Below are 26067 nucleotides of genomic sequence, written 5' to 3'. Positions count from 1 at the left end.
CAAATAGGATTTCCAAAGAGATGACTCTCAGAGAATTTCCATTCTAAATATGAAAGGCACTTCTGAAAATGTTTCTCATATTATCATTAAGAAATTCCAACTTGTTATCACATAAAACCTATCAGCAGTCTCTTTTTACCTTCTCCAAAAGACAAAGTGCACTCCCAGGTTGCTGCCTGGAGTCTATCAAATTTTTTGCAACTTAAACTTATTCTACTTGAGCTACCATGGTCATTTCATTGCTAAATGTATTTCTGAACACCAATCTTACATTGAACTGAATAAATGCCACAAATCAGACCTCATATTAATAATGATACTAAGATGCTACAACTACAAATTTGAATGTGCATATATATATATGGATCCCAATAGTGCAATAACTTATAATCTAGCATCTTCTCATGCTTGCATGAGAGGAAGTCTGACCTTGTAGCAAAGAGAGGAAATGAATCGGTCATTATCAATCTACAGGGCTGTAGATGTTAGGCAGCTATTCATTTCCTTCCACTGTGAGAAAATTGCTTACTATGATGAAAACTAAGACTTGTTGTGTCTAAGAAAGAGAACCCTATTGTACAATTTATCTCTTGAACTGTAACCAGAGGTGTATGGTGTTAGCGAAGTTATATGGACTTACTAAGCTTTTGACTCTATTTACTTTCTTTGTGTGCCTTGTAGGGCACACTGGTGATGCAGCTAACTCACTAAAGAATGATTTCTCCATTACCCAACATCTGGAGTTGAATAGTACAAGGTACTGTAGGGACTCAGGCCTTTTCTTGCCCAATATGGGAGAGAAGGGACACAGTATGATTTAGACTGCTTTCAGTGCAAAATTAGAAAAATATAAATAAATTAAAAACATAAAAGGCATAAATTTTATTGTTGTTGTTAGGGAGGGAGATGATGGCAAAGAGTAAGGGGGATGAAAGACATGTACTCACTAAGTTATTAAACTTTTTTAACATATTTTATTGAGCCAATATAATTTTACTAGTTGTTTAATATAATTTCATTCAATTTTTACTACTAATCTTTGTTTGTAATTAAAAAAAAAAAATCCCAAAATTTTTTTCTACTCTGCTGTCATGCAAAGCATATTGTCTCACTCTCCTAGTGTTATGATCATTAGTTGAAAACCACTTGCTGGTACATACTGGAAGAAAATAAATTTTAAAAAAATTCAAGGGAAAAACGATTATTATTATGACTATATGACATCTCTAAGAACTCATAGTGAGAGGGTACTCCAAACTACACACTATCTAAAAATATACGGGAAGAAAATCTAATATCTATCTATTTAATCGACCATCTAATAACCTACTACACACTACCATCTATGCCAGTGGGCAGTAGATGGCGTAGCCAATTTGCCTATGCGAAATGAAAAACCCTAGTTTCTGAGAGCAAAAATCCTGCTACATCTGATCTCTTACTGCAGAGGTAGTAATTTTAATCTGAAAAAGCCATTTAAAGATTCCACGGATCAGAACGAGAATGAACTCAGGTCTAATGAATGGATGCAGTGTCCCTTCATTCTTCCAGCTGTGCTAGGGAGGTGCTAAATAAGTAATAATACGATACATTTAAACGGTAATAAGTTTCAATGTTTACTTACTAAAATAATTATTAAAATAATATAATTGGAATTATGTAATTTTGAAATTTACATCAGTTTACAAAAAGAAATTACAAGAAAAATTTGTTAGCTGGAGCTGTTTACGCGAAATTGATGTTGATGACACCAAAATTCAACTTGATATATATTACACTCAGGATCAACCTTCTCTATAAAGGGGCCCGGGTGCAAGAAATCTTTAGGGGCCCTAGAATATTTTTCAAAGGTAAAAATTAAAGGATTCGAAATAAACGTATTGTAAAACCTCTTACCTGCAAATGATTTGGGCACAGGAAAACAAACAAAAAAAAAACATTTGAAATATAACACGTTAACATAACATTTACTGAACACAAAACACTAATATAATAGAGAAACACAGAGATATTATTATTACTGGGGCCCCTAAAATCCTGTCGATAAAATCCCTTTAGTTATAAGCAAAATTAGAAGAAAAATAAAAAATAAATAAATAAAAAATACGTTTCCGCAAATGTGTACCTACTGTGCCCACTCGATCGTGGGGCCGGGGTACATTGCACCCATCGCACCCCCCGAGATGGTCGGCCCTGCCTACACTTGTACTTGAATGATTCTAAAAAAAAAAAAAAAAATTGTATAGTATTTCTTCCAAATACTATACAACTAAGGCTTAATTTTGAATTTAATGACCTATAAAATTAATTTTGTAGCTTAATCATTAGAAAATAAGCTTTCACCGTTGACAGTTCAATGCTGTTGAATTAATGCTAAGAATTAATCACACAAAATTTTTTTTGAAATCAAACACGTTTACACATGGTGACGTCTTACAATATCATCATTCATGCGTTCGATTAAGTTCATCCACCTGTATCCTTTATCTAAATATTCTTTTCAAACAGCAAGACGAGCTAGCAAATACCTACCGAAGTCTGCAAGCTTCAATTCTCCAACTTCGCTGATCAATAGATTTTGTGGCTTCAAATCCCTAGGAAAAAAAATGAAAAAATGATGAGAGTGAAGAACGTAAAAAAAAAAAAAAAAAAAAGAAAAGACGGGTAATATCTTGCACTTGCACACTAGAGCTGTTTGCTAGACTTTGGCATCGCTATGATCTCCCGAGAGATTCCTATGGCATTATAGCAAACGCCAGCTAAATTTCAAGTTTGAATTCCCAAAGGTAAACTGTTGTCAGCAGAGAAAAAGTTAGTGAAATCGCTGATTTGATAAAATGACTTTTTTTTTTCTTTTTTTGTCCATTGCTATACATCGTGACGTGACGTCATATGCTGTAGAGGAATGCTAAAAGTATAGGAAAATATTTCATACGAGAAAGGTTCGATTACTGAAAATCCTATATACTAAAACGCTATTCTTGAAGTAAATGTTTTCAATCAGACATTGCAATAAATATTATTTTTAAAGAGTTTTGTTGCACTTGAGTTAATAATGAACTGTTCATAAAATTATAATTTGTTTTGTGAACCCAGGCATTCTCACCATCAGACCTAGCATCGTCTTCCACAACTGACTCCCGTGAAAGAGAGCCACCCATTCAATAGCAAAACAGTTATATTGCCGTAAATAATATTGCATGTTACAGCCAGGGTGACCACATCTAGTCACGAATACTTCGCAACACTGTTTTCGGAAAAACAAAGCGAGGAACGGGACAGAAACAAATTCCTCCCATTCATACCTAAGATAACCCAGAAAGAGGCGGAAGAATTTGACATCCCGATAACAGCAGCAGAATTCAGGCAAACAGTAAGGCATTTACCAGACAAGAAATCCCCAGGAGAAGACGGTCTTACAAACGAATTTTACAAGCACTACTTCCAAAAATTCGAGCATTTATTTATGAGAATGACCCAAGAAATATACCAAACACAAATAAAACCAGACAGATTCAGCACAGGGTACATCACACTTATCCCGAAAACTTCAGACAGAAAAATTAAAAGACATAAAGCAATGGAGAGGGATAACACTTTTAAACACCGATTACAAGATCATCTCAAAAATCCTATCCAATAGAATCCAAAAGTACCTACAGAAATTAATATCTCCCGCACAGACTTGTGCAATTAAGGGCAGAAATATAGCAGACACAATTACTCATTTAAGATCAGTATACGAGTACTGCAGTCTGACTGACAAACCCTGTGTCCTACTAGGCTTGGATATAGAAAAGGCGTTTGACACCATAAGCCACGTATATATATTCAAAGTTGTTGAGGAAATGGGATTTGGCCCAAAATTTAGGAACTGGCTGCAAACTTTCTACGAGAATGCAGAAAGTCAAGTAATCGTGAACAGGAAGCTATCCGCATCTTTTAAAATGAAATGCTCAGTGAGACAAGGAGACCCCCTCTCTATGGCCCTCTTCGTCCTTGCACTAGAACCAGTCATCAGAGCGATCAACTCCAACAAAGAAATCAAGGGAACAAACATTCACGGGGAGAGCCAAGCAAAAATATTGGCATATGCTGACGACATCACATTAACCCTAGAGACGGAAACATCCATTGAAGAGTCAATGAAATTACTAGACGCCTTTGCAAGAGCTTCTGCCCTGAAAGTAAACCTGAATAAATCTCATTGCATGCTAATAGGAAAATGGGAAAAGAACCCTGAGATTCCTCAAGGCATAAGAACTCAGGAATACTTACCGGTTCTGGGAGTTAAAATAGGCGGCCCAGAAACGTATGAAAAACAGTGGAAAGAACTCCACGCAGCTGTTGCGTGGAAAATAAATACTATGCGCCCAAGACAACTATCTGTAAGAGGAAAAGCGCGAATATGCAATATATATTTATCCTCTCGCATCTGGTACAAAGTGAACAACATCCCGTACCATGGGCAATGGGCAGACAAGATCCACAGGCTGTGCGCCACCTACATCTGGGGCTCTCGGTACGAACCGATGAGGAGAACAACGCTCTTTCACGAATTAGAAGCAGGAGGTCTAGGTCTAATTAATATCCACTTAAAAACAGTTATCAACAGAGCGAAAATGGCAGAAACAGCAAAAAGTCATACCATGGATATGCAATAGCATTCCTACAGAAATGCCTTCCACACAGAATAATCAGCACAATGCCAGAGATTCACGGAAGAGTTCCCAGAATGTTTACAGAGATGGCGGAGGGATACGTATTTGTAACAGAGCGCATCAACACTGAAACCTTAATAAGTCAAAAAACAAAAGCAACATACTACAAACTAAGCAGAACAACCATTCCCATACCACAACATAGAGAATTAAGAAGAGGACAAATCACACTCAGTCCGGTATTAAACAATATCTTCAAGCTCCCAATACATCCAAAGTATAAAACCTTCTTCTTTAAAGTACACCATGCCTGCCTACAAACCAAGATGTGGATAGTGGCTAAAGGTGGCATGCAACATGTCAGTTTTGCCAGGAACCGGAGACACTATACCACCTAATGTTATATTGCAAGGAAGCAGAAGTAACTTGGAAAGCCGTTAAAAGATGGCTTCCAGAAATCAAAGTAATCAATGAAGAAATGTTATTCTGGCTAAAAGGAAAACATATAAACAGGGTGCAAACAATTGTTCTAATCCTAACGATGTACGCAATTTGGGCTCACAGGTGCGACCAAGCGTATGGAAGGGAAGACAGTCCCGGAACAATATCGAAATTACATCACTACATCCAGGAGGAGATCACCAATTCGGTCCAGTCCAGAAGAATGACTACAGAAGAATGGACACACTTTACCTCCAACCTTACATCAGATGAACCCTCCAACCAACAACAGAACGACACCTTCATCACTCCTAGTGGAAATGGGGCAAATCGGAAGTAAATTCGGAAGGATACTAACTCTCCACCTCCATCAGAGGAAACAGCACCTGAGTCACTTGGAACAGATCTCCTACCGCAGGAAAAAAAAAGTGCTCTCCTACTTCATTGCATGCGAATGTTATTTCGCTGTACAGATGTATATATGGTTTATCTTGTAGAATACATAGATTGCTAAATATATAATAAGTGTGATATATAATTATATATATGGTATGTAAATAGAATTAACTGTATATTTAAAAATATATATATATATATATATACCTTAAATTATACCTAATTATACCTTAATTGATGTAATAGTGAAAATAATGTGTATGTAACTAACAGATGAGATTCCCTGTTTATAAGTAAAGGAAGTTAAGGCATTTTAAGAGAACAGTAATGTAACAACTACATTATAACATGATGATATAATATAAAATGAAACTTCGATTGAAATAATGGTATAACAAATGTATATATTGTATATAGAATTCATTATGATGTAAATAATTGCAAAAGTTTATAATAAAGTTGTATAAAAAATAAAATAAAAAACCCACATCTAGTACTTTCGTACTAAATCTAGTACGTTTTATAAATGTTTAGTGTTCTAGTACGCTCACCAACAGATCTAGTACTTTTTTCCCTCCCGAATAATAATAATAATAATACAACAACAACAATATGAGAGTTAGACATGAGTTTAATATTTTTCTCTTCTCCCACTTCCCCATATGTCACATTCAGTGACACAAGAATGATTTCTCTTTTTTTCCTATCGCTAGTCTCCCCCCCCCTCCTGTATTCGCGCAATCCGAACTGGCATTAGCCAATGAAAATATATTCTTCGCTGTTCAAACACTTCTCGCGCGTTATAAGAAGTCCAGTGTTTTTATTAACAAAAAGTTGTTTAATTCTTCATCGAAAATATTATTATTTAGATTTTACTTTTAAACATGGACAAGTAACAAGAAAAACTTTCCAAAAAATTTCAGAGGAAAATGAGTCAATAAAGTACATAAACGGGCTATTGAAAGTGAAGATCTTAATGCCAGCCCTTCCCTCTCACAAGAAACCACTCCTGACACAGGTAATTCAGATAAAAGAGAAAGTGATGCTAGTTACGATTCAAATTCAGGTTTGCAAGGCTCATCTAAAAAGATGAAAAAATCATATAAGCAAAAATTCAAAGAAGAATGGTTGGAGGATCCCTTTCTTAAATCCTGGATTTATTCAGGTAAAAGTAAAGGGCACACTGCTTATTGTAAATTTTGCATTAATAGCATTAATGGTAGCAAACGTCTATTGATTCGTTATGCAAACACTCCAAAACACTAGCAGAATGTAGAATCTAAAAGAAGCTCACCAGGTATAATGTCATCGTTTAAATCCAGTTCCAAATAATAGTCGGAAAAATAAATTAAAGAGGCAGAATTAAGATTATGTTCACATGATTCAGACAGGTCCCTTCCGTACAGGGGTGCAAGAGTGCAAAGAACCTGGGCGGCACAATTTAGGGGTGGTATAATCAAACACGTTCATAAAAAATAGGGAATAAATAATACACTGAACTGTTTGTGCATATTTGTCACCTTCGAATGTGAAGATTTCAGTGAGGGGCTAAGTCGCTGGGTAGTTCAATAAATGGTACGAGCTTCAACACAACTTACTTTAATCACTGCTCTCAGCACTCTGAACAAACATTCTATGAATTTCTTGAGTTTTCTTCTCGATGGACTGTGTTTCACTCAGGATATCTCCATGAGTGCAGGTCACAAAGATGCCTCCGACGATCTCGAGCCTCTCTTCCATGTTATACCCACAGATTTCACTAGTGGATCTTCTAATCTTGTAGGTGGTCTTCCTGGTTTTCTCTTATTCTTGTTGCCAGTTGAATATTCTATATGTCCATCTATTATTCCTGAATCTGGCTATGTGACCTGCCTATCTTATACTTCAGTTACCATATCTTTTATGCCTGATCGCTTTCTTAGTTCCATGATTCTAACATGTTCCATTTTGTTGATGTTACAGATCCTACGTTCCATTGCACGCTGAGTTATTCTGAGAGTCTCTTCTTCTTTTCTTGTCGTGTTCCATGTTACATTACAAGAGTATGTTTGTTTATTATATAAAAATAAGTTTTTTTTTTTACTATTTGTGTTTATTCTTTATTTTAATATACATTCCTCTTAATGTGCAGTATAATAAAAATGATTTGTAACGTGTTATTGTACTTCGGGATCCTTTAATTTTTAATGGAAAGGGGGGGGGCACAAAAAATTTGCACTCAGGCGCAAACCAACGGAACTGCCCTGGATGACGAACACAATCTGCTTTCGTGGCTTATGGATACTCTTCCAACTCTATTGAAAACAATTGCTCCCCTGATAGTGAAATTGCTAAGAAAATACAGTGTGGATGCACTAAATGTAACTATCTTATAAAAACTGCTTTGGCTGTAGATTCAAGTAATGAAATCTCAAAAAAAAAAAAAAAAAAAAACCTCCTTTGATGAATGGACTCCTTTTGACAAAAGAAAAATTGAAACATTCATCAGCTACAGATTTTACTGTTTCTGAAGAGTTAATTAATTTAGCAAAATCTGATAAAAATAATGAATAAATACTTACAGTGTTTTTCTTATGGGTGGGAACTCCTGTATATATGTAAATAGCGTAATAAATAAATGAAAATTTAATGTTACACTATTTTAAACACTAAAATGAGACTAAAAATTATATGGTAAATTAATACGCATGTGAAGTGCTAGAGTTACAACTGGGACTTCTGTTATGATGATTATCTCATATACAACTGCAGCTCTTGGACTCATAGATGATACAAGATGTGGGTTTCGACTTTTTTTTTTTCTTTTCATATTTGTTGTACATGTGTTAATTTAGCGGTTTTACATCGAGTTCATCTATGATAATAAGGTAGTCATATCGTATAATGTCTTAAATAGAGTGAAACGAAAGTAAATGAAAATTTAGAACTTTTTTTTCAGATCTAGTACCTTTTTCCTGTATAAGTTTGTACGAAATATTTTTGTTGGGTGGTCACCCTGGTTATAGCTCAGTGTATACTGTGTATGTTGCGCTGTAGTTGTCGTGTCAGTTCTCAACTAGGTACCAACCGTATTTGAATAGATAAAGTCAGTACTTTTCGCTGATACTATCAACGTATAGATAATTAAATGTGTTACTCGCAAAAAAAAAAGTATAACATAGAACTCAACAGCGTTAATAATCTCTGTTATAGAGTTATACGTTATACTTTTATATGCGTTCGAATTATTGTTTATTGTTACCATTATAATTCATTTGGCTAGTAAAATCGATTGCCATGCCCGAAAGTAAGTGTAAATTTACGAATCCTTGATGGAAAAATTTCCTTTTTTTTTTTCTTTTTTTTTTTTTTTAAAAAGAGTCACCAACATATGAACATTGAAATAGTTCGGAGCACTTAATGTAAAGCACATTTCCTATCGCACTTGGAAGACATTCCGATGTATTGCAACCAGGGCGGCTCGTGCATAGGCACTGCGGAACTGCAGCACTCCCAATTTTTCTCGATATATAAATATATTTATTAATTTATATTTGCTGGTAATTAATTTTATCATCAACAATCCTATACAGTTCTCTTATTTTGTATAAAAAATAATAAAAAATTCATCTTGTAGCACTTAGGAGGGCGAAGGACGCTAGCAGCACTCACATTGCTACGCGCGCAAGCATATGCACGTCATAGTGAGCTATTAGCGTAATGCGGCACTGTCCGTCGCGCAGTTCCAATGTTGTTTATGTGCAGTTTGCGGCAGTAATAGAGTGTTCGTAGTGCTTATCGTGTTTACTCCGTCTCTTTAAATATTTGGACATTACAATTAAAGATAAAACATTTGTTATAGTTTTTATTTTAGAACATTATTGGGGTTATTGACAATTTTATCGATAATAAACAATAATTTTTAATTTTTTAAAATTTTTACCATAATTTTAATATTTTATCCAAACATGTATACACTGTGCTTACAGTGTGTATGTATATTTCGAAAGTTGCAGCACCCCCACGATTTCAAGCCACGAGCTGCCACTGATTGCAACGTATCAAAATAAAGCAACACAACAAGCGAAAGTCCAAGAGAAAAAAAAAACTGATTTCAAAAAATAATATATATGGGAATCGAATAAGAAATTCTTGCTGCTAATTAAGAAATATTTCTCTATCATAGAACAAAACATGATCATAGTTTTCGATCGATGGATTTCGGAATGCAGAACCACAATAAAAAAAAAAAAAGTGTATGACAAAAATGTTTTCTTGATTCTAGACCAAAACAGAAGCAATAATTGTGAATGTTTTTTTTTCTCTCCCCATGGCCAATGGATTTTAAGTAATGGTTTAAACAGATCAAGTTACATTTGTGACCCTGCTAGTTGATAGCATGAATATAAAACCACTTCTTTATTTTTTTTTTTTTAACGCTGTAAGTTGCATTGCTTCAGCAGAGTTTTCTCTTTAATGAATTTATTGTGGATCAAGGAGAAAAATCGACTGCATATTCACACTAAAATCAAGGAAAATTATTTCCAAAAAATGAAGTGCAATAATTTTCACGAACTGTTTGTGTGTACAGAAAAAAAAAAGAATAATAAATTTAAAATAATCAGCTACCGCTTTTTAATCCCGTATATGGAGTATGCAAGGCTGTTTTAGCCGTATGTAACTTTGGGAGACTGAGTGGGCAGCTCAATCTCCACTCGTAGCCAATCAGAGATAGCTGGTCTAATTAAGAGATAGCTGGTCTAACTAATTAAGCGGCACGCAGTAAAGAGACGGTTAACAAGTGCCGCCATCTGGTGGTACCTAACCTTAACACAATATTTTTTAATGTCTGAAGTGTGTGTTCCACGGTCGATTTTCTTGAGTTTACGACGAAAAACCAGAGTTTACGGGAGGAAAAACCCGCATTCCTGCCAGAGATCGACTAAATCGGGAACTAGTAGAAAAAGGGCTTAGAAAAAGTTCCTCTAGTCGGCGACTAGAATCGAACTCGTCATGTCCTTTCTTCGGGAGGTTTTTAGTGCTGAGGAGGGTAAACACCACTTCCATTGAGCTACACAGTGAAAAAAATATTTAAAAAATGATACATTCTTCTGAAGAGTATGCATAGCTCAGTGGAAGTGGCCTTTGAACTCCATGGCGCTTAACTGCCTGAAGGAAGACTTCAGTTCAAATCTAGTCGACGACTAGATTTGAACCGAGCAGTTTCCGAGTTAGTAAATCCCTGGCAGGAGCAAGTGGGTTTTTTCTCTATTAAACTGAAGTTTATCATCCCATAAACTCAAGAAAATCGACCGTAGAACCCATACTATCTCATCTCAGACAATAAATATACAGGATTAGGGACCACAAGATGGCGTCACTTATCAGCCACCTCTCTTCACTTGAACCAGATATTGTTGTGACAGGTTTGGGCCAGCTATCTCCAGTGTGTTTTATTTGTTTTACATCCTTTCTGAAAAATATATAAGAGATAAACATGCAAGCTGATTTAGCTACTACAAATTCCAAGAATCAGAAACTACTGAGACTTCAGGTATAAATTTTGAGGTTCATGTTATATATTTTACTTGAAATTTCACTTTTTTTTTTCAGATGGAAGGAAGTTTATGATATCGAAAGAACTTTGCTTCTAGAGGCAGATGAGGGGGATATTGGTGATATCTGAAGGATATCTATAATCGGAGAATCATGGCAAGTATGGATAAAGAAGAGATAGATCCATTGTATAACTAATCAGGCCACATTTGAAGTTCTGTGCAGAGATCTGATTACCTGGTTATACTAATGATATGGAAACGCTGGAAAGAGAGAGAGAGAGAGAATGTGTGTGTGTGTGTCGCAGAGGCAAATAACAGACTGTTTCCGGATTCCAGGATACTGAGTATGATGAAAGATTAATGGAATGTGGTCTGCATAGCTTGGAGAAGGAGATGTGATGTGACTGAGACATTAGTGAAAATGTCTGGTAAATTGGTGAAATTACTGATTGGTTGATTTGGATTTACGGCCGAAGCAACTGAGGTATGAGACCATTGTTAATTGCGTGTACTCTAATGGCCAGTTTTCCGGGAGGGGAACCCTGCCATTTCCGTAATTGGTGAAAGGGATCTATTGGTATATACAGGGGAATTAATACACAGGGAAATGGATGCGGGAGAATGAAAGGTCATTCTGGGAAACTGTACAAAGTTGATATGAATAAGGAGAGGAAAAGGAGATTCTTTGCATGGCGATTGAGAAGGAGTAAAATGTATTGCTGGAGTTGGGAGTGAATGCTCCAACGCTAATATCGTCAAGACAGATATGACAATTGCTGTGGCCTGTGAGTGTCATGGAGGTTTGGAAATAAACAATTATATCTTTTGAAATATCTAATTTTGTTCCAATTTACATTAATGATTTTTGCTGTCAAAACAGTGAATTTTAAGTGGTTGAAAATATTTTTTAAAATGTTTACTGAAGACATATCAAACCCATCCAGTCAACAGTTAATGTCCCATTTTTTATTTTGTTTTAAATTATCAGAAATCAACTAACACCTTTTATTCCCTTATAGTGAGTCGGTGAAGCTGTTTTATCGCTATCTAACTTTTGGAGACTGAGGGGGGGGGGGTAGTTGTAGTTCAATACCCGGTAGTCAATCAGAGATAGCTGGCCCAAGACTAACTAATTATATGCTGCATCCAGTGAAGAGAGGCAGCTAACAAGTGCCGTCATCTCGTGGTCCATAATTCTAACACTATACTTACTGTTTGAAAAAAGTGAACCCAAGTTTCCAGGAGAAAAACCCGCTCGCTCGTGCCAGAGATCGACTAACTCAGGAACCGTTCGAGAAATGGCTTAGAAAACGTTCTTTCTGTCAGCGAATAGAACTGAACTTACGAAGCTCTTTCTTCGTGCGTCTAGCACCCTGGAAGGCACACACACCACTTCCACTGAGCTACATATTACCATCCTAATTTTAACCATAAATTATAAGCTAGATTTATTAGCTTAGAATTATAGGCGAGATTTTTCTCTCAGAGGGTGGTGCGTGATTGGAATGGACTGCCATTAGATGTTGTGAGTGCAAGCAGTGTGAATGAATTCAAGAATAAGTATGATAGCTGGTTTGTGTAGTATGTGGCCTCCTTCGATGAGTCCCTAACTCCGTGGGGGTCTCTCTTAATAATAATAATTCCAAAGAGAGGAGCTCTCACTAAACGTAAAAATTGAAGGGGAATTACTCTATTTTCAGTATTCCAAAATTGTTTTGTAAAATTTTGACAAATAGGATTAAAAGTGAAATAGAAAAGATATTAAGGAATTGAGCAAGTTAGTTTTAGAACACGTGGAAGTACTATAATCACATTTTTACCTTAAAGAACATTTTTAAACAAAGCATAGAATTTAGAAGCTCGTGATACCTAAAATTTATAGATTATGCCAAAGCGTCTGACAGCGTTAATAGAAAAATATTTTGCATAATCATTAGAAGCTATGGAATTGCTGACAAATATGTGAGAATAATAAAAGGATGCATAAAGGAAGTTGTGTTATTGCACAGCAAAAAGCATCAGATTGGTTTGAGATAAAGACTGGGTTGTGTAATGTCTAGTTTACTTTTTAATATTAATTGTACTGATGGATTATGAGAAAAGTTACAGGTGTAAGAACAGGATGGAATACTATGTCACAATAAAAGATCTAGATTATGTAGATTATGCAGACGACATATTTTTTTATATCATCACTACACTGATAATATGCAAGCAATATCAGAAGCATCGTATAAAACAGGTAGGTTTGTCTTGAAATTAATATGATGAAAACAAAAGTTCTATTCAATTTAAAGTTGAATAGCAAATACCGCAAAGAAATTAAATTGATCAACAGGCAGCAGAAATTAAGAATTTTATACTGGGAGTTAATGTTGATACTGAAGGCGATGCTTGCTTTCAGAAAATTAAATAATATGTGGAGATCAAGTACTATAATAAAACCAAAATAAAGATTTTTCAATAGCAATGGCTACCTGGAGGAAGTAAATATATAAATAAATCCTCTATGGCCTTTTATTCCCCAAAGGGAGTAGGCAAGGCCGTTTTAGCCCTATCTAACGTTTGAGGCTGAGGTGCAGTCAATCCCCATCCTTAGCCAATCAGAGATAGATGGTTTAAACTACCAATGATATTAAAAGGCATCCGCGAAGAGAGTAGATACCTATCGCCATCTCATGCTCCCTAACTCTAACGAAATATATAATTGTTTGAAATATCGTGGGTTCTACCCGAAATGTCTTGAATTTCAGGGAGAGAGAAAAAAAAAAACATCTCACATGCCAGAAATCGACTAACGCGGCGGCAACCAGTCGAAGAAAGGCTTATAAAACCCTCGAATTGAGGGCCAGAATCGAAGATAGAATAGTCTTTCTTCGGGTAGTCTAGCGCTATCGATGTAAACATCATTTTCACAGGGCTACATAGGCCTTCCCTAGAGGAAGTAATAAACCTCATATATTTTCGCATGCACTTTAACCATATACGCAAATGTTGCCACCATTACTATTTAAACTACACTATCTATAAGATTATTATTATTATACACTTCCAAGGAGTCCAAGGGCTCATTGCAAGGTCATTCTACTCCACTACACACATAACACCGTCTCCACTACTACTACTACTTAATTCTCCAACTACACACACACCACTATCAACACTATCTACCGCTCCATTCTACGAACGGTCTGTAAACTGCATGTATTCTCATGACCGATTTGCCTGTACGCGGGATTTCCAGGAGAAAAACCCTGCTACCTCCGTATGAAATCGGCTAACGTACCTTCAATTGAAAAAGCTCATATAAAGATTTCTCTCATTATGACGCGAACAGAATCCAGGTCTTTTCCAATTGAAAGGCATAATGTCTCGCTGTTCTTCCAACTGAGCTACGGAAGCGCTTTATATATAATACGCTATATTATTATTATTATTATTATTATTATTATTATTATTACATGACACCTCCAAGGAGTCCAAAGACTCATCAAGGGAGGGCACCTACTCTACTACAACTCTCCGTCTCCACCACTCCTACTAGAAAAAATCATGTACATATCTCTAGCTGAGTCCATATTGAGATATAGTATATCTTGCCACGATTTTGAAATATTTAACGACGAAACTAAACTCATAAAACAGGATAGTTATTCATTCATTCATTTCGTATGGTGATTCAACGATCGTGAGCCCCTTTTATGGGGAGGTACGGCACCATCTCAATTTCCCCTCCTATTTTTATCTGGGATCGGCATAGCTAACAATTCAGACCTATGGCTGGAGGGATTGTCTTAAGTATTTCTGACTGTATCCGTGTGTTCACGGGGCAGGTTCGCCTGCTTGCGGGATGAAAACTACCCAGATAAAGTGCGGGGGGGGGATATACCCCTGCTGTCCACGCCCAAGACCTGGCTATGGCTGAGGAAGATCCTCAAGCTCCTCACGTCGTCGACGGGAATCGAACCTAGGACACTCCTTCCCCAGGCATATGGTTGCAAAGCGCACAGCCACTGGGCTAACCGTTGGGGACAACAGGATAGTGACAGTGTCGTAACGAAAGAGGCGCCCGCGACGGGCGCAACTAGGTTTGGGGCGCAAAACGTATACATTTCTGACTTTTTTGGGTTAGGGGGGCGCAAGATAGACACTTGCCACAGGCGCTTCACACCCTCGTTACGTCACTGGTGACAATAATTCTGTCGAAGATAGCTGGCCCAAACCACCAATGATATTAAATGGCATCCGTGAAGAGAGTACAGTCGATACCTATTTAACGTTCAACATATGGGATTTCTTTTCCATGTAAACATGGCTGAACAACTCTGGAGTTTCAAACTAGCATTCATCTTTTCCAGCCGTCAATAGGCGACAACAACTGACATCCGAATGCAGCAAATCTTAGACACTGCCGAATAATAACTGTCCCATACCAAATGTTTTCATGGCTGATTTGCCTGTACGAGGGATTAAAACCCCGATCTCATAGGGAGGTAGCAGAAAAAATTCTGCTACCGCCCTATGAGATCGTTCATTACACAACGAATTCATCAAATACATTTTCTGTTAATTGCACGTGTTTTCCGCGACTTCCATATGAGATATCTAACGCACTTGCAGTTGAACAAAAGCTCTTATAAAGATTCGTTGCATTATTATTAATCGAATCCGGGTCTTTTACAACCAAGAGTAAGTGTCGCATTAAGCTTCCGAATGCGATATAGAGGCGCTAAAGTAATGCACATATTTATTTTTGAAACATTTTTGATCAAAATGTCACTATAATATTTTTAAAACAATGAGTCGAGAGTGTAAAAATAGTAGAATCAAAGAAAACTTGATAAAGAAACGCCCAGTCATGATACTACATACAACAAAAAATGTCGATTTTCAAGCATTTAACATATGGAATTTCTTTTCCTTGTAAACATGGCCGAAGTTATTGAAGCATTCGTTTTTGATCAATTTACGCATTCTTGTGAGCAAAGCAAGACGTTAAAATCGATGCAAGAAAAATAGTACTGCATAATTTATTTAATACTAAGTCGTATTACGTGGTACGCCTATTCTGAATAGCAGATGCTATTAAAACTAATTTTGTTGGTAATAATTAGAATAACGCGCCCATTGCTATATGAAACAATAATCTGTCCTAGCTTGGCGCAGCAGACAAGTACTGCATGGCGAACTAGCAGACAGCTTTACATCCAAGGCTCCGGGTTGTCGCACTTCGTGGATGGCGAAGGCCATTAGACGCACAGCAATCATTCTGGTGCTGTTGAATCTACTGCGCTAAAGTCACTTTTTCTTGTTTCTTTTATTTCCTCTTAACTATTTGTTCGCGAAGTGGAATTCAATAGAAAAATGAACGAACATTAAACTTCTTGAAGTTTTAAAGTGAAAAAACGTTCACATAACAACGGAGGTGATTGTCTACTTTTGCTGTAAGCAAAAATTCACATCTTTTTAATTCATTTATGACGTTTTAGTAGCAATTACTAACCGTTACATTTCTCTAATTATTAATCAATGATTAATCTTCTATTGATTTCCAGTATTTTGTGGATTGACTACTAAAGATTAATAATAATAATAAAGTTCAAACTGTACTGGTATTAAAGGATCTCACATTCACATATACGAGGTCATTTCAATCTGGCAGATATCTATGTGGCGTAATTAAAATTTTTCATGGAAGCAATTTTAGGAAGATGAACAAATGATAGCAGAAAATTATGATATTTTAAAAAGTAACACAAAAATAAATAGCTTCTGTGTGACTACAACTTATTATTATTAACACGGGCTAGTGCTCGCTTCCGAATTACAGTGAAAAAACCTTTACTAGAAAACGAGAGATGGCGCTGAAGTTCAATATATTTGCGTGTAGTTTTCGCAAAGTTGAATTGCAATTATATTATAATATGAAAATTCTACATAAAACAAATAAAATATTCCAATATATTCTATAATTTATGTTTATTTACATTCTATTCCTTTTAAGTGTTTTGTAATTATGCTGTTGGCTTTGCTACTACTTTACTTTACTTACAGCTTTAAAATTTTTTAATCTTTAATTTTTAAAACGACTTTAAATAAAATACTCAGTCGTTTCATATTTAATCAGGGCCGGCGGAAGCGGGCATGCAGAGCATACGGGCGTCGCTAGGAGGGGTAAGTCGCCGCCAGGGCACGGTTCATAAGTAAATTTTTAAGAAACAAAATTTTTATCATAAAAACAAAAAAAATCTTAAAATGATCATATTAAAATAAATAAGGCCGGATACACCGAATAAAAATTTTAAAAAATTGTATATTGCCACCTCTTTGATCAGCCGGCTGTTTACAATTTTGTAGCGAGAGCAGGCTAAATGCTTGTCTGCAGAATGTTGTGTCTACTGCAATCTTTTCGAATTTTCGTGCAAAACATTTGTCTAGTTAACCAGTCATATGGTACGCATCTCGGTAGGCTACCGACAATAGGGCAGTGCGGCTATTATTTCGTCTTTGTGTCGCGTTGTGTAATAATGTCTTGTGGGTATAAAATAGAAATAGAATCAAAAATTTAAAAAACGTTATCCGATGCACAAAATCGTAATCGTCATGCTGCGAAAGAAGCAGATATTAAGAAACAAACTGAGGCTCTTAATAAATTTGTTAAAATATCAAAATATTCTGATGCAGATTATAACCAACTCGATACATCAGAAATCAGAGTTGAAGAACCGTGCACTTCATCCAGTTTTCATGAAAGTACTATTGCAACTATTGAACAAGATAACAAGACGCATGATTTAAGTGAAAAACAGTTAGGAGAAGATTTAGTTGTAGTTGACCACGAAACTAACACATTGTTAGACTGTAAATTTAGAAGATCCAGGTAAATGTGGAAATATTGATGAAAAATTACGAGTTGTTTTAATTGAAATGGGGCCTGTTCAAAAGAAAAATATAATATATCCCAGAGACACCTATGGTCGTAAATTTGGCCACACGTATTATAATAGAAAAATGGAAAACGGGAGCTCGTGCCAAGAACATGGCTCATTTATTCCGAAACTTTAAATTCTGTTTTTGCTTTTGTTGCAAATTTTTCGCACCTACTGAATCAAGCAGTCTTGTAGAAGGTTATAACGATTGGAGAAATGTAAGTACAACTTTACATAGACATGAGACTAGTTTAACTCACACGAAAAATTTCTTAAAATGGAAGGAACTTGATAAAAATTTAAAAAACAAAACTACTATTGATTGCCAGACTCAAAGCATGTATGAAATGAAAACGAAACATTGGACGAGTGTTTTAGAACGCTTGATTGAAATTATAAAATTCCTTGGTAGCCAAAATTTAGCTTTTCGCGGATCATCTGATAAATTATATGAAAGGAATTAGCCGAACTGTTTGCGAAGTTTGATCCCGTTATGGAAAATCATGTTGAAAGGGCCCTACAAGGAAACAATAGAGTACGCTATTTAAGTAAAGACAGCCAAAATGAAATATTGGAAACTTTAAGTAATGCAATCAGGGATAAAATCTAAATATTATTCCATAATTTTAGACTGCACACCTGATGCAAGTAAAACAGAACAAATGACCGTTATTATTCGCTTTGTTTCCTGTGACAATGGAATTGTCAAGATCAGGGAAAACATTTTAGGTTTTGCAGATATATCAGATTCCACAGGACGTGGTTTATGTGCAACAATAATGGAACAACTGGAAAAATGGAACATTCCCATTGAAGACATGCGAGGTCAAGGGTATGGCAATGGGAAAAATATGAAAGGGAAAAAATATGGCCTCCAAAATTTGCTTTTGAACAAAAATCCTCGAACTTTTTACGTGCCATGTGCTGCTCATACTCTAAATTTAATCATTAACGATACAGCCAAAGTGAATGCAGATACAATTAGTTTCTTTGCAATTATTCAAGAAATATACAATTTCTTTTCATTTTCTTACAAACGTTGGACAATCCTTTTAAAGTTCGTAAAAAAATTAACATTGAAACAGCCATCAGAAACGCGATGGGAAAGTAAAATTAATGCAATCCACCCTCGAGAAATTTACGATGCACTTTTTGAAATTTTAAATAATGAAGATTTTAATAAAGAAACTCAGAATGAAGCACAAACATTATGTGCTAAAATAAAGGACTACAAATTTATTTGCTCTCTTATAACTTGGCATGATTTACTTAACAGAATAAACCCTGTGAGTAAAATGCTTCAAGACAAAAATATGAACATTACACTTGCTTTAGAATCTATCGAAAACTTAAAAATATTCTTACAAGAGTATCGATCAGATACAAATTTTAAAGAAGTTCTAAAAACGGCAAAAGAACTGACTGAAGAGGTGAATGGAGAACAAGAATTTAAAACTGGTACGGAAGTTCGACGACGAAAGAAGACACGTCAATTTGACTACGAGAATCATGACGAAACGCCACAATCGCCAGAAGATAAATTTAGAGTGAATGTAATTTATACACTTCTAGACGTTGCAATGTGTTCGTTAATAGAACGTTTTGAAACAACTAAAAACATTATGATAATTTCAATTTCTTGTATAGATTACTACAAATTAATAACTAAGATTTACGAAAAAATTGTGATGATTTAGAGATTCTCTTGAAGGACGGCGACAATAAAGACGTAAATACAATAGACCTATATGACGAGTTATGTATTTTCCGGGATATTTTTCGGAAGGATAATTTAAATAATCAAAACCCTTTCGATATTCTTAATTTTATTGTGTCCAATAATTTATCTTTCCCTAACTTTTCAATTGCTTTAAGAATACTATTAATCTTAACTGTTATTGTAGCGAGCGGTGAACGTTCCTTTTCCAAGTTGAAATTGATTAAAACCTACTTAAGAACGAGCATGTCACAAGAAAGGCTTGTTAGTTTGGCGTTGATAGCTATTGAAAATGATATATGTGCGGAATTAGATGTTAAGACCATTATTTCTAATTTTGTGAATATGAAATCAAAAACCCTAAAATTTTAATTTAAAAAAATTCAAGTATATTTATGTAATTTAATTTATTTTCTGTTATTCTGTAAAGATGTTATTTTTTGAATACTTATATTAAATGTTCTAATTATTTCTGAATTCTTTTCTTATTTTCCCATCTATCTTGAGTTTCTTTTATTTTCCTAAAAGATAGTTCCACTTATAAAAATTATTACAAGTTACTAAGAATTTAGTAACTTGTAAAATGCAAGAATTTTCTAAACTTTTGTTCAAATAAATTTTAACTTTAATTAAAATTTATTTTAATTTTGTTAGCGATTCGGATCGGTGAGTAGGCTATAATCCCTGTATCATTATCTTCAACGATTAAAGTGAGATGGCTTTATCAAAATTTGCTTTAACTTTTGAGAATTTTTTGAATATTCGGGTTTTTAACGATTCTCCTGCCTAGTCAATACCCCCGGTTCGTTACATTTAGCGAACCAACGTGTGGCTGTTCTGTCAAAATTTATTTAAGAAATTTCAAATAATTTAAATTTTTATTATTGTAGAAGAACCACACACGCCGGAATCGTTACAGGGGCGCTTAGATAGAAATTGCATGCGGGCGGCAAAAACCCTAGCGCCGGTTCTGCAAATTTTAATTAAATATTTCATGAAAAATGTAAAAAACAACTTCCCATATGTAAAAAAAAAAATATGCTTTGCATATTTTTTATATTTTTACGTGATGCGTTTTTGAATGTTTTATTATTATTTAAGAAAAAAGGTGAAAAATTATTGATATGAATTTTAGCAGCGAGCATCCGTAATGAATTCTAAAAAAATTATTAGCGTATAGACTTTAGTTATATGACTTTGCGACAAGTTGTTTCAAACTTGTATAACTCGATTATGCACCAAAATAAACATTTCAGAAATCCCTTACTGAAACTCCTAACTTCGGTTTATTCACATCAATAATTTTTCAGCTATTGGCGATTTTGTGTAATATTTGAGTTTTCATAAACTTCATTTTATATGTTTTCCTGCGCATGATCTCTTTCTAAAATCTATCACCTGCCTTAATACCGCACTCACAACTCACGAGTCTATTTGTAGTTTACGCCCTTTCACTTCCGAGACAATGCCAGATCCAGAGAAGTAAAGAAATGAGAGTTTCCCCCTGAACTCAAGAAATAAGAGCCAAATAATATCATGCATCGAGATATATATTTTTGTGGTTAAGTCTGTTTTCCCTTCCATAATACAAGACTGCTATAAGATAGATCATTATAGGTTCGATTCCAGTCATTGACTAGAGAAACCTATGACTTTTTTTAGGCTAGTTCGCGAGTTAGTCAATCTTTCGTATGAGCAGGTAGTCCCCCCCCCCCCCAAAAAAAAAAAACTCGAGCTTTTAACTCTAACTCAGGAACATCGACCAGAGAACTCACCCTATTTCAGACAATAATAACAATTAGAGTTTAGGATCGCGAAGTGGCAGATGTCTGCAATAATCTCGCCCCAAAGTCTTCAAAATCATCAGCGGCCGTGAACTCAACTATCAGTGGATGACGATTAACAGTGGAGGCCGGCTGCCTACGGATTTTCAAAAGTTACTTAGTTCAAAAATATTCCATCTGTTCCATTCGGGGAATAAAAAGGTGTTATAAGAAATGTTTCAGTGAAAAACTGTCGTAATCTATATTAAAAACACCAGAAATGCTAAACAAAAATAAGAAAAACTTATGCATTTATCGATCAGTCTCCTGGTGCCTCAATTATCTTTTAATGGCTGCTTCCAAACCTTCCATACCAACAATTAGTGGAGCTTTAAAAGTGTAACATTTCATTTATAATATCTTAAATATGTTTGGAGATAATCTGAAAACTTCTAATTAGGAAACTGCTAATTAGATAGCACTCTGTTTGCTACATCCAGTGTACATATCGACGGGAACTATATGAACAGGATAGTCACTGTTCTGTGCGTGTTTGTGAACTTTTCTCAATAATGGGAAAAGCTACGCCAGTGGGGTTAGGAGTGCAGATATCACATCGTTGATTAAAGGCAAACAGTTGTATGGGGAAAAGATTAAAATTTTTGATAATCTACAGTCGTAGTGTTCAATATTGGATTCCACATACATTATCTTAAGAGTGGAAGTGAGTGTTGATAGAAAGGCAATGTAACGGGTCTTAATAATCACGTAATCTTGCAATCACACTTGAGATCGAGGGAGGGAGGAATCACTAACTGGATTAAGAGCCTCTGTTGCTCAGCTGGTGTCAAATACCTTTTGGTTGGAAAGACTGGGATTCGAATCCCGTTTAGGTTGTGAAGAACTTTTATAACGTTGCTTTTTGACTGAATGTGAGTTAGTCGGTCTCATACGAAGTGTCCAGTTTTGCATCCCGCAAAAAAGACAAACCAGTCAGAGTAACACACACACACACACACACACACACACACACACACACACACACACACACACACACACACACACACACACACACACACAATTAACAGACATAACAATCATTGGCCTCAGAGCCTTAGTTGTGTAGGCCGTAATTCCAAATAACAACCAGCTGCCGGGCTTACCAAGGGATGTTTACAATACAGTTCTATGAGGGTTTTTTTTTCGTTTCTGTAATGATATAAAATGTTACGTTATTTTTATCAAATTATTCATAACTAAAATGGAAGCAGAAAATAAATATTTGCCCTAAACGTGCAACTCCTATCCATGTATAAATAATGCCAAACCAGTGATGAAATGTTCAGGGATAAGAGCACCACCATTCGCAGAGCAAAATATGTGCAAGAATAATTTGCGAAGCATATGACATTTCCATTATCATGCTCGACGTCTAGTCAACAACTCTCTGACCTGAATCCTAACCAAGAGATGCGGGATATTCTGTAGACACATAAAACTACGAGCAGCTGCTCACTCGATTTCATCACCTAAAGGCTGTTGTAGCTGGGACTGTGGTCCAAAGTTCATCTGGATGAACCAATTCTGAACGCCATTTCTTTCCATATAGAAGCAGCTGTTTTTAAAGCTGTTATTGTCGTTTTGAATTACGGCCGAAGTAACTAAGATTATGTGGCCAGTATATCATGTCTGTTAATTGCGAGTATGTGTTCTTCGGCTTGTTTTCGTGTTTTGTGGGATGGGAAAAAATTCCAAAATGACAAACTGCATCCTTCCTATGAGACTTTTAGCTGAAAAAGTTTTAAAGGCCAGATATTCTCCATCTCTTCACAGATAAGACTTTTGTCTAGGTACTATGTGTACTTCTTAAGTATGCAAAAACAAAGCCTTATTCTTTGGGACCGCTTGCAAATATGATGATTTCTTAATCCAGAATAAAAATGAACTGTTGCTTGATTGCAGAATGGAAATAGATTTTTATTATTCACAAGCTTTATATTCCCAACTGTTTCAGTACATTGAAATGGAGTGGTTTTAAATAATAATATCCGAATCAGTTGTATTTCAACAGCCAGAAACCTCGAGAACTTGCTTCCATTAATCAGGCCTTATATTTCACCTTCTTTTATTTAAAAAAAAAAAAATATTAAATAAAAATCGCCGTACGTACGATTCCCAGCTTTTATTCCAATCATTAGAAATATATATGCAGTGGTATCTCGCTAATCCGAACTAATAAAAACCGCGCTCGTTCAGATTAGCGAAAATCGGATTAGCGAATCCCCTTCCCCCCCCAAGAGGCAACAATAACTAGCGCTAAAGACAAAAATAATCAGATTTCTAATGGTACATCAATTTAATTCTGTAAATAAATGAATTAACTGATTAGAAAAAATGCTACTGTACTGTAATATAAAACTTAAAAAAATAATATAGAACGCAAGTTTATTTTTGTAAAAAATTTAGTTTGTATGTACCTGTGTTGTTGAGGATTCTGATTTAATAAAATTACATAGTTCAGTTCATAAATTAATTTGCATAAAAAATAGAACTTCCTTATACACAACACAGAAAAAAAAGTTTCACAAAATAACACACACACAAAAAAGTTTTTTTTTTTTATTTCTTTGTAAAAAAAGTAACCGATTTTCTTTTGCTTCTTGGAAACTAAACTTTTTTTCGAATGCTTCTTCTCGGAGCTGCATTAGCAATAAAACTTTGTGGAATGGCCTATCATTCTGATTAGCCCATTCTATACACATATATTAAAACTGCCAACTGCTTCTTCGTGTTTTACTTTTTTTTTCTTCGAATTCTTTATCGTCATCATCGTCTGCTAATTCATTCTGTAGCGTCATATTTATAATTTCAGCATCTGATTTGATTTCGAATTCACTTTCGGTTCTACCTGTAATCCATTCCGTAACATCTGCTTGTGAAATTTCAACATTCGGATTTATATTTTTAACCAAAGTATGCCTGTTTTGAATATCCGCTTTTTGTGTATCACTGCAGTTATCTTCGTAAATTCTAGAAGGCCACAGTTTATTCCATGACGCTCGACAGCGGTGATTCATGCCGACAAGACAGTACGTACTGTACAGTATAAAAATGCAAACGTGAACACACAATAAATCAAAATAGGCCTGCAGTGTAACCGTGCAATCGACAGTATGAAAAAAATACTGAACCGTAATAATAATAAAATAAATAATAATAGTTAAAATAATAATTATTAAATAAAAATAATAGTACACAAAATAATAATACGTAATAAATATTTTTTTTTTCTTTCAAACCGCAATTCGGATTACTGGAGGGTTCGGACTAAAGAGGTTCGGATTAGCGAGATAACACTGTATTTTTAAATTGACTTTCATCGAAATTTTATATACATAGTTTTTAATATTCTGTTAGAGAGAAAAGCTTTAATTAGGTTTCGTCTTTCTTTTCTTCCTTTTTTTTTCTATTATTTCATTGCAAGGAATATGTCTGCAGTCTCTTCTTCAATAGGTAAAAAATAATAATAAAATACTTGGCACATACTGGATTAATAATAGTCTCCTTGTGCATCAACGAAATAGTACAATCAAAAAAAAATTTTTTTTTCATAAATTGTTGTGCTTGCTTTGGAAGATGTTTGTTGCATAATTCAAGGAAGCCTATAAGTTCAGGAAATAAGATTATATGATCTGATTTCGAATTTAATGTTTTTTTGGAACCGAGAATTGTAAGTATCCAAGGGATCTTCTACGTGTTACGTTCTGCATTATTAGCATTAGTTCTATAATATAAATGCACTTCGGGCCTTCGGCATACGGGTCCGAACCTTTTTCGGGTCTCGAATGATGAAACATACATCTAAGGACTTTTTCCAATTCCAATGAACAAGTTGGAAACGATGCCAAGTATTTCCTCAAAGCAATGACATTTCACAAACTTCGTTTGCCTACAGCAAATAAACATCCATCGCTTTCGCAACACAAGCTTGATTTTTAACTAGTTCTTTGCAGATTTCATCCAGCTCTCCTCTATATTAATAGGAAACTTGCACATAACCTGTAAATATGCCAAACAAACCTTCGTGCCCTGCATTACCCAATTTCGATTACAAAAAAAGCCTCTCCTGTAAGCTGAGTGACCAGTTTATCAAAGATATACACCTAATCATATGTTGAATATCTGCTGTTTAACAAAACTTGGTATACTAGGGTGGAATCCATAAACTTCCATAAACGAAGTTTGTCTTCTTCTTCATGGAAGTAGACCGCCATCAGTGCTATACAACCGACTCATTTTTTTTTATCTATGAATAAAGAGGGCAGCTTGCGTCGAAATAAAAGTTTGGGGAATATGCATTTGAGGGTCTTATGAATAGTCGGTGGGATCTACAGGATAATGTGTGTGAGTGTGTAGCGCTTCCGTAGCGTAGCTGGAACAAAGCGGGCAGAACATTGCGTCATTCGATCTGAAAAGATCTTATTTCGATTCTCATGATGACGAGGGAAACACTTACATGACCTTTTTCAAACTAAAGTTGAGTTTTCTCATCTCATTCGGGGACGGTAAATTTTTTTTACATCCAGATACTCAGGATTTTCATCCCGCATACAGGAAAATCGA

The 26067-nt window shown here is 35.3% G+C and overlaps 1 protein-coding gene across 1 annotated transcript in view; it reads right to left on the bottom strand.

Annotated features, from left to right (window-relative positions):
- LOC150093138 (cyclin-dependent kinase 14-like) overlaps window positions 1-26067 on the bottom strand; it is a 188736-nt gene that overhangs the window by 103878 nt on the left and 58791 nt on the right. The window contains exon 8 of the mRNA XM_090414160.1: window positions 2533-2594. Coding sequence (XP_090270286.1) covers window positions 2533-2594 — 62 coding nt within the window. The remainder of the gene's footprint in view (window positions 1-2532; window positions 2595-26067) is intronic.

This window comes from Typopeltis vanoorti, chromosome 24 (assembly GCF_054136105.1).
Source record: "Typopeltis vanoorti isolate ZY-2024b chromosome 24, IOZ_Tvanoo_1.0, whole genome shotgun sequence".
NCBI classification, from domain to species: Eukaryota; Metazoa; Arthropoda; class Arachnida; order Uropygi; family Thelyphonidae; genus Typopeltis; species Typopeltis vanoorti.
The sequence above is the reverse complement of the archived record's forward strand: the minus strand, read 5'-3'. Positions and strand labels throughout refer to the sequence as shown.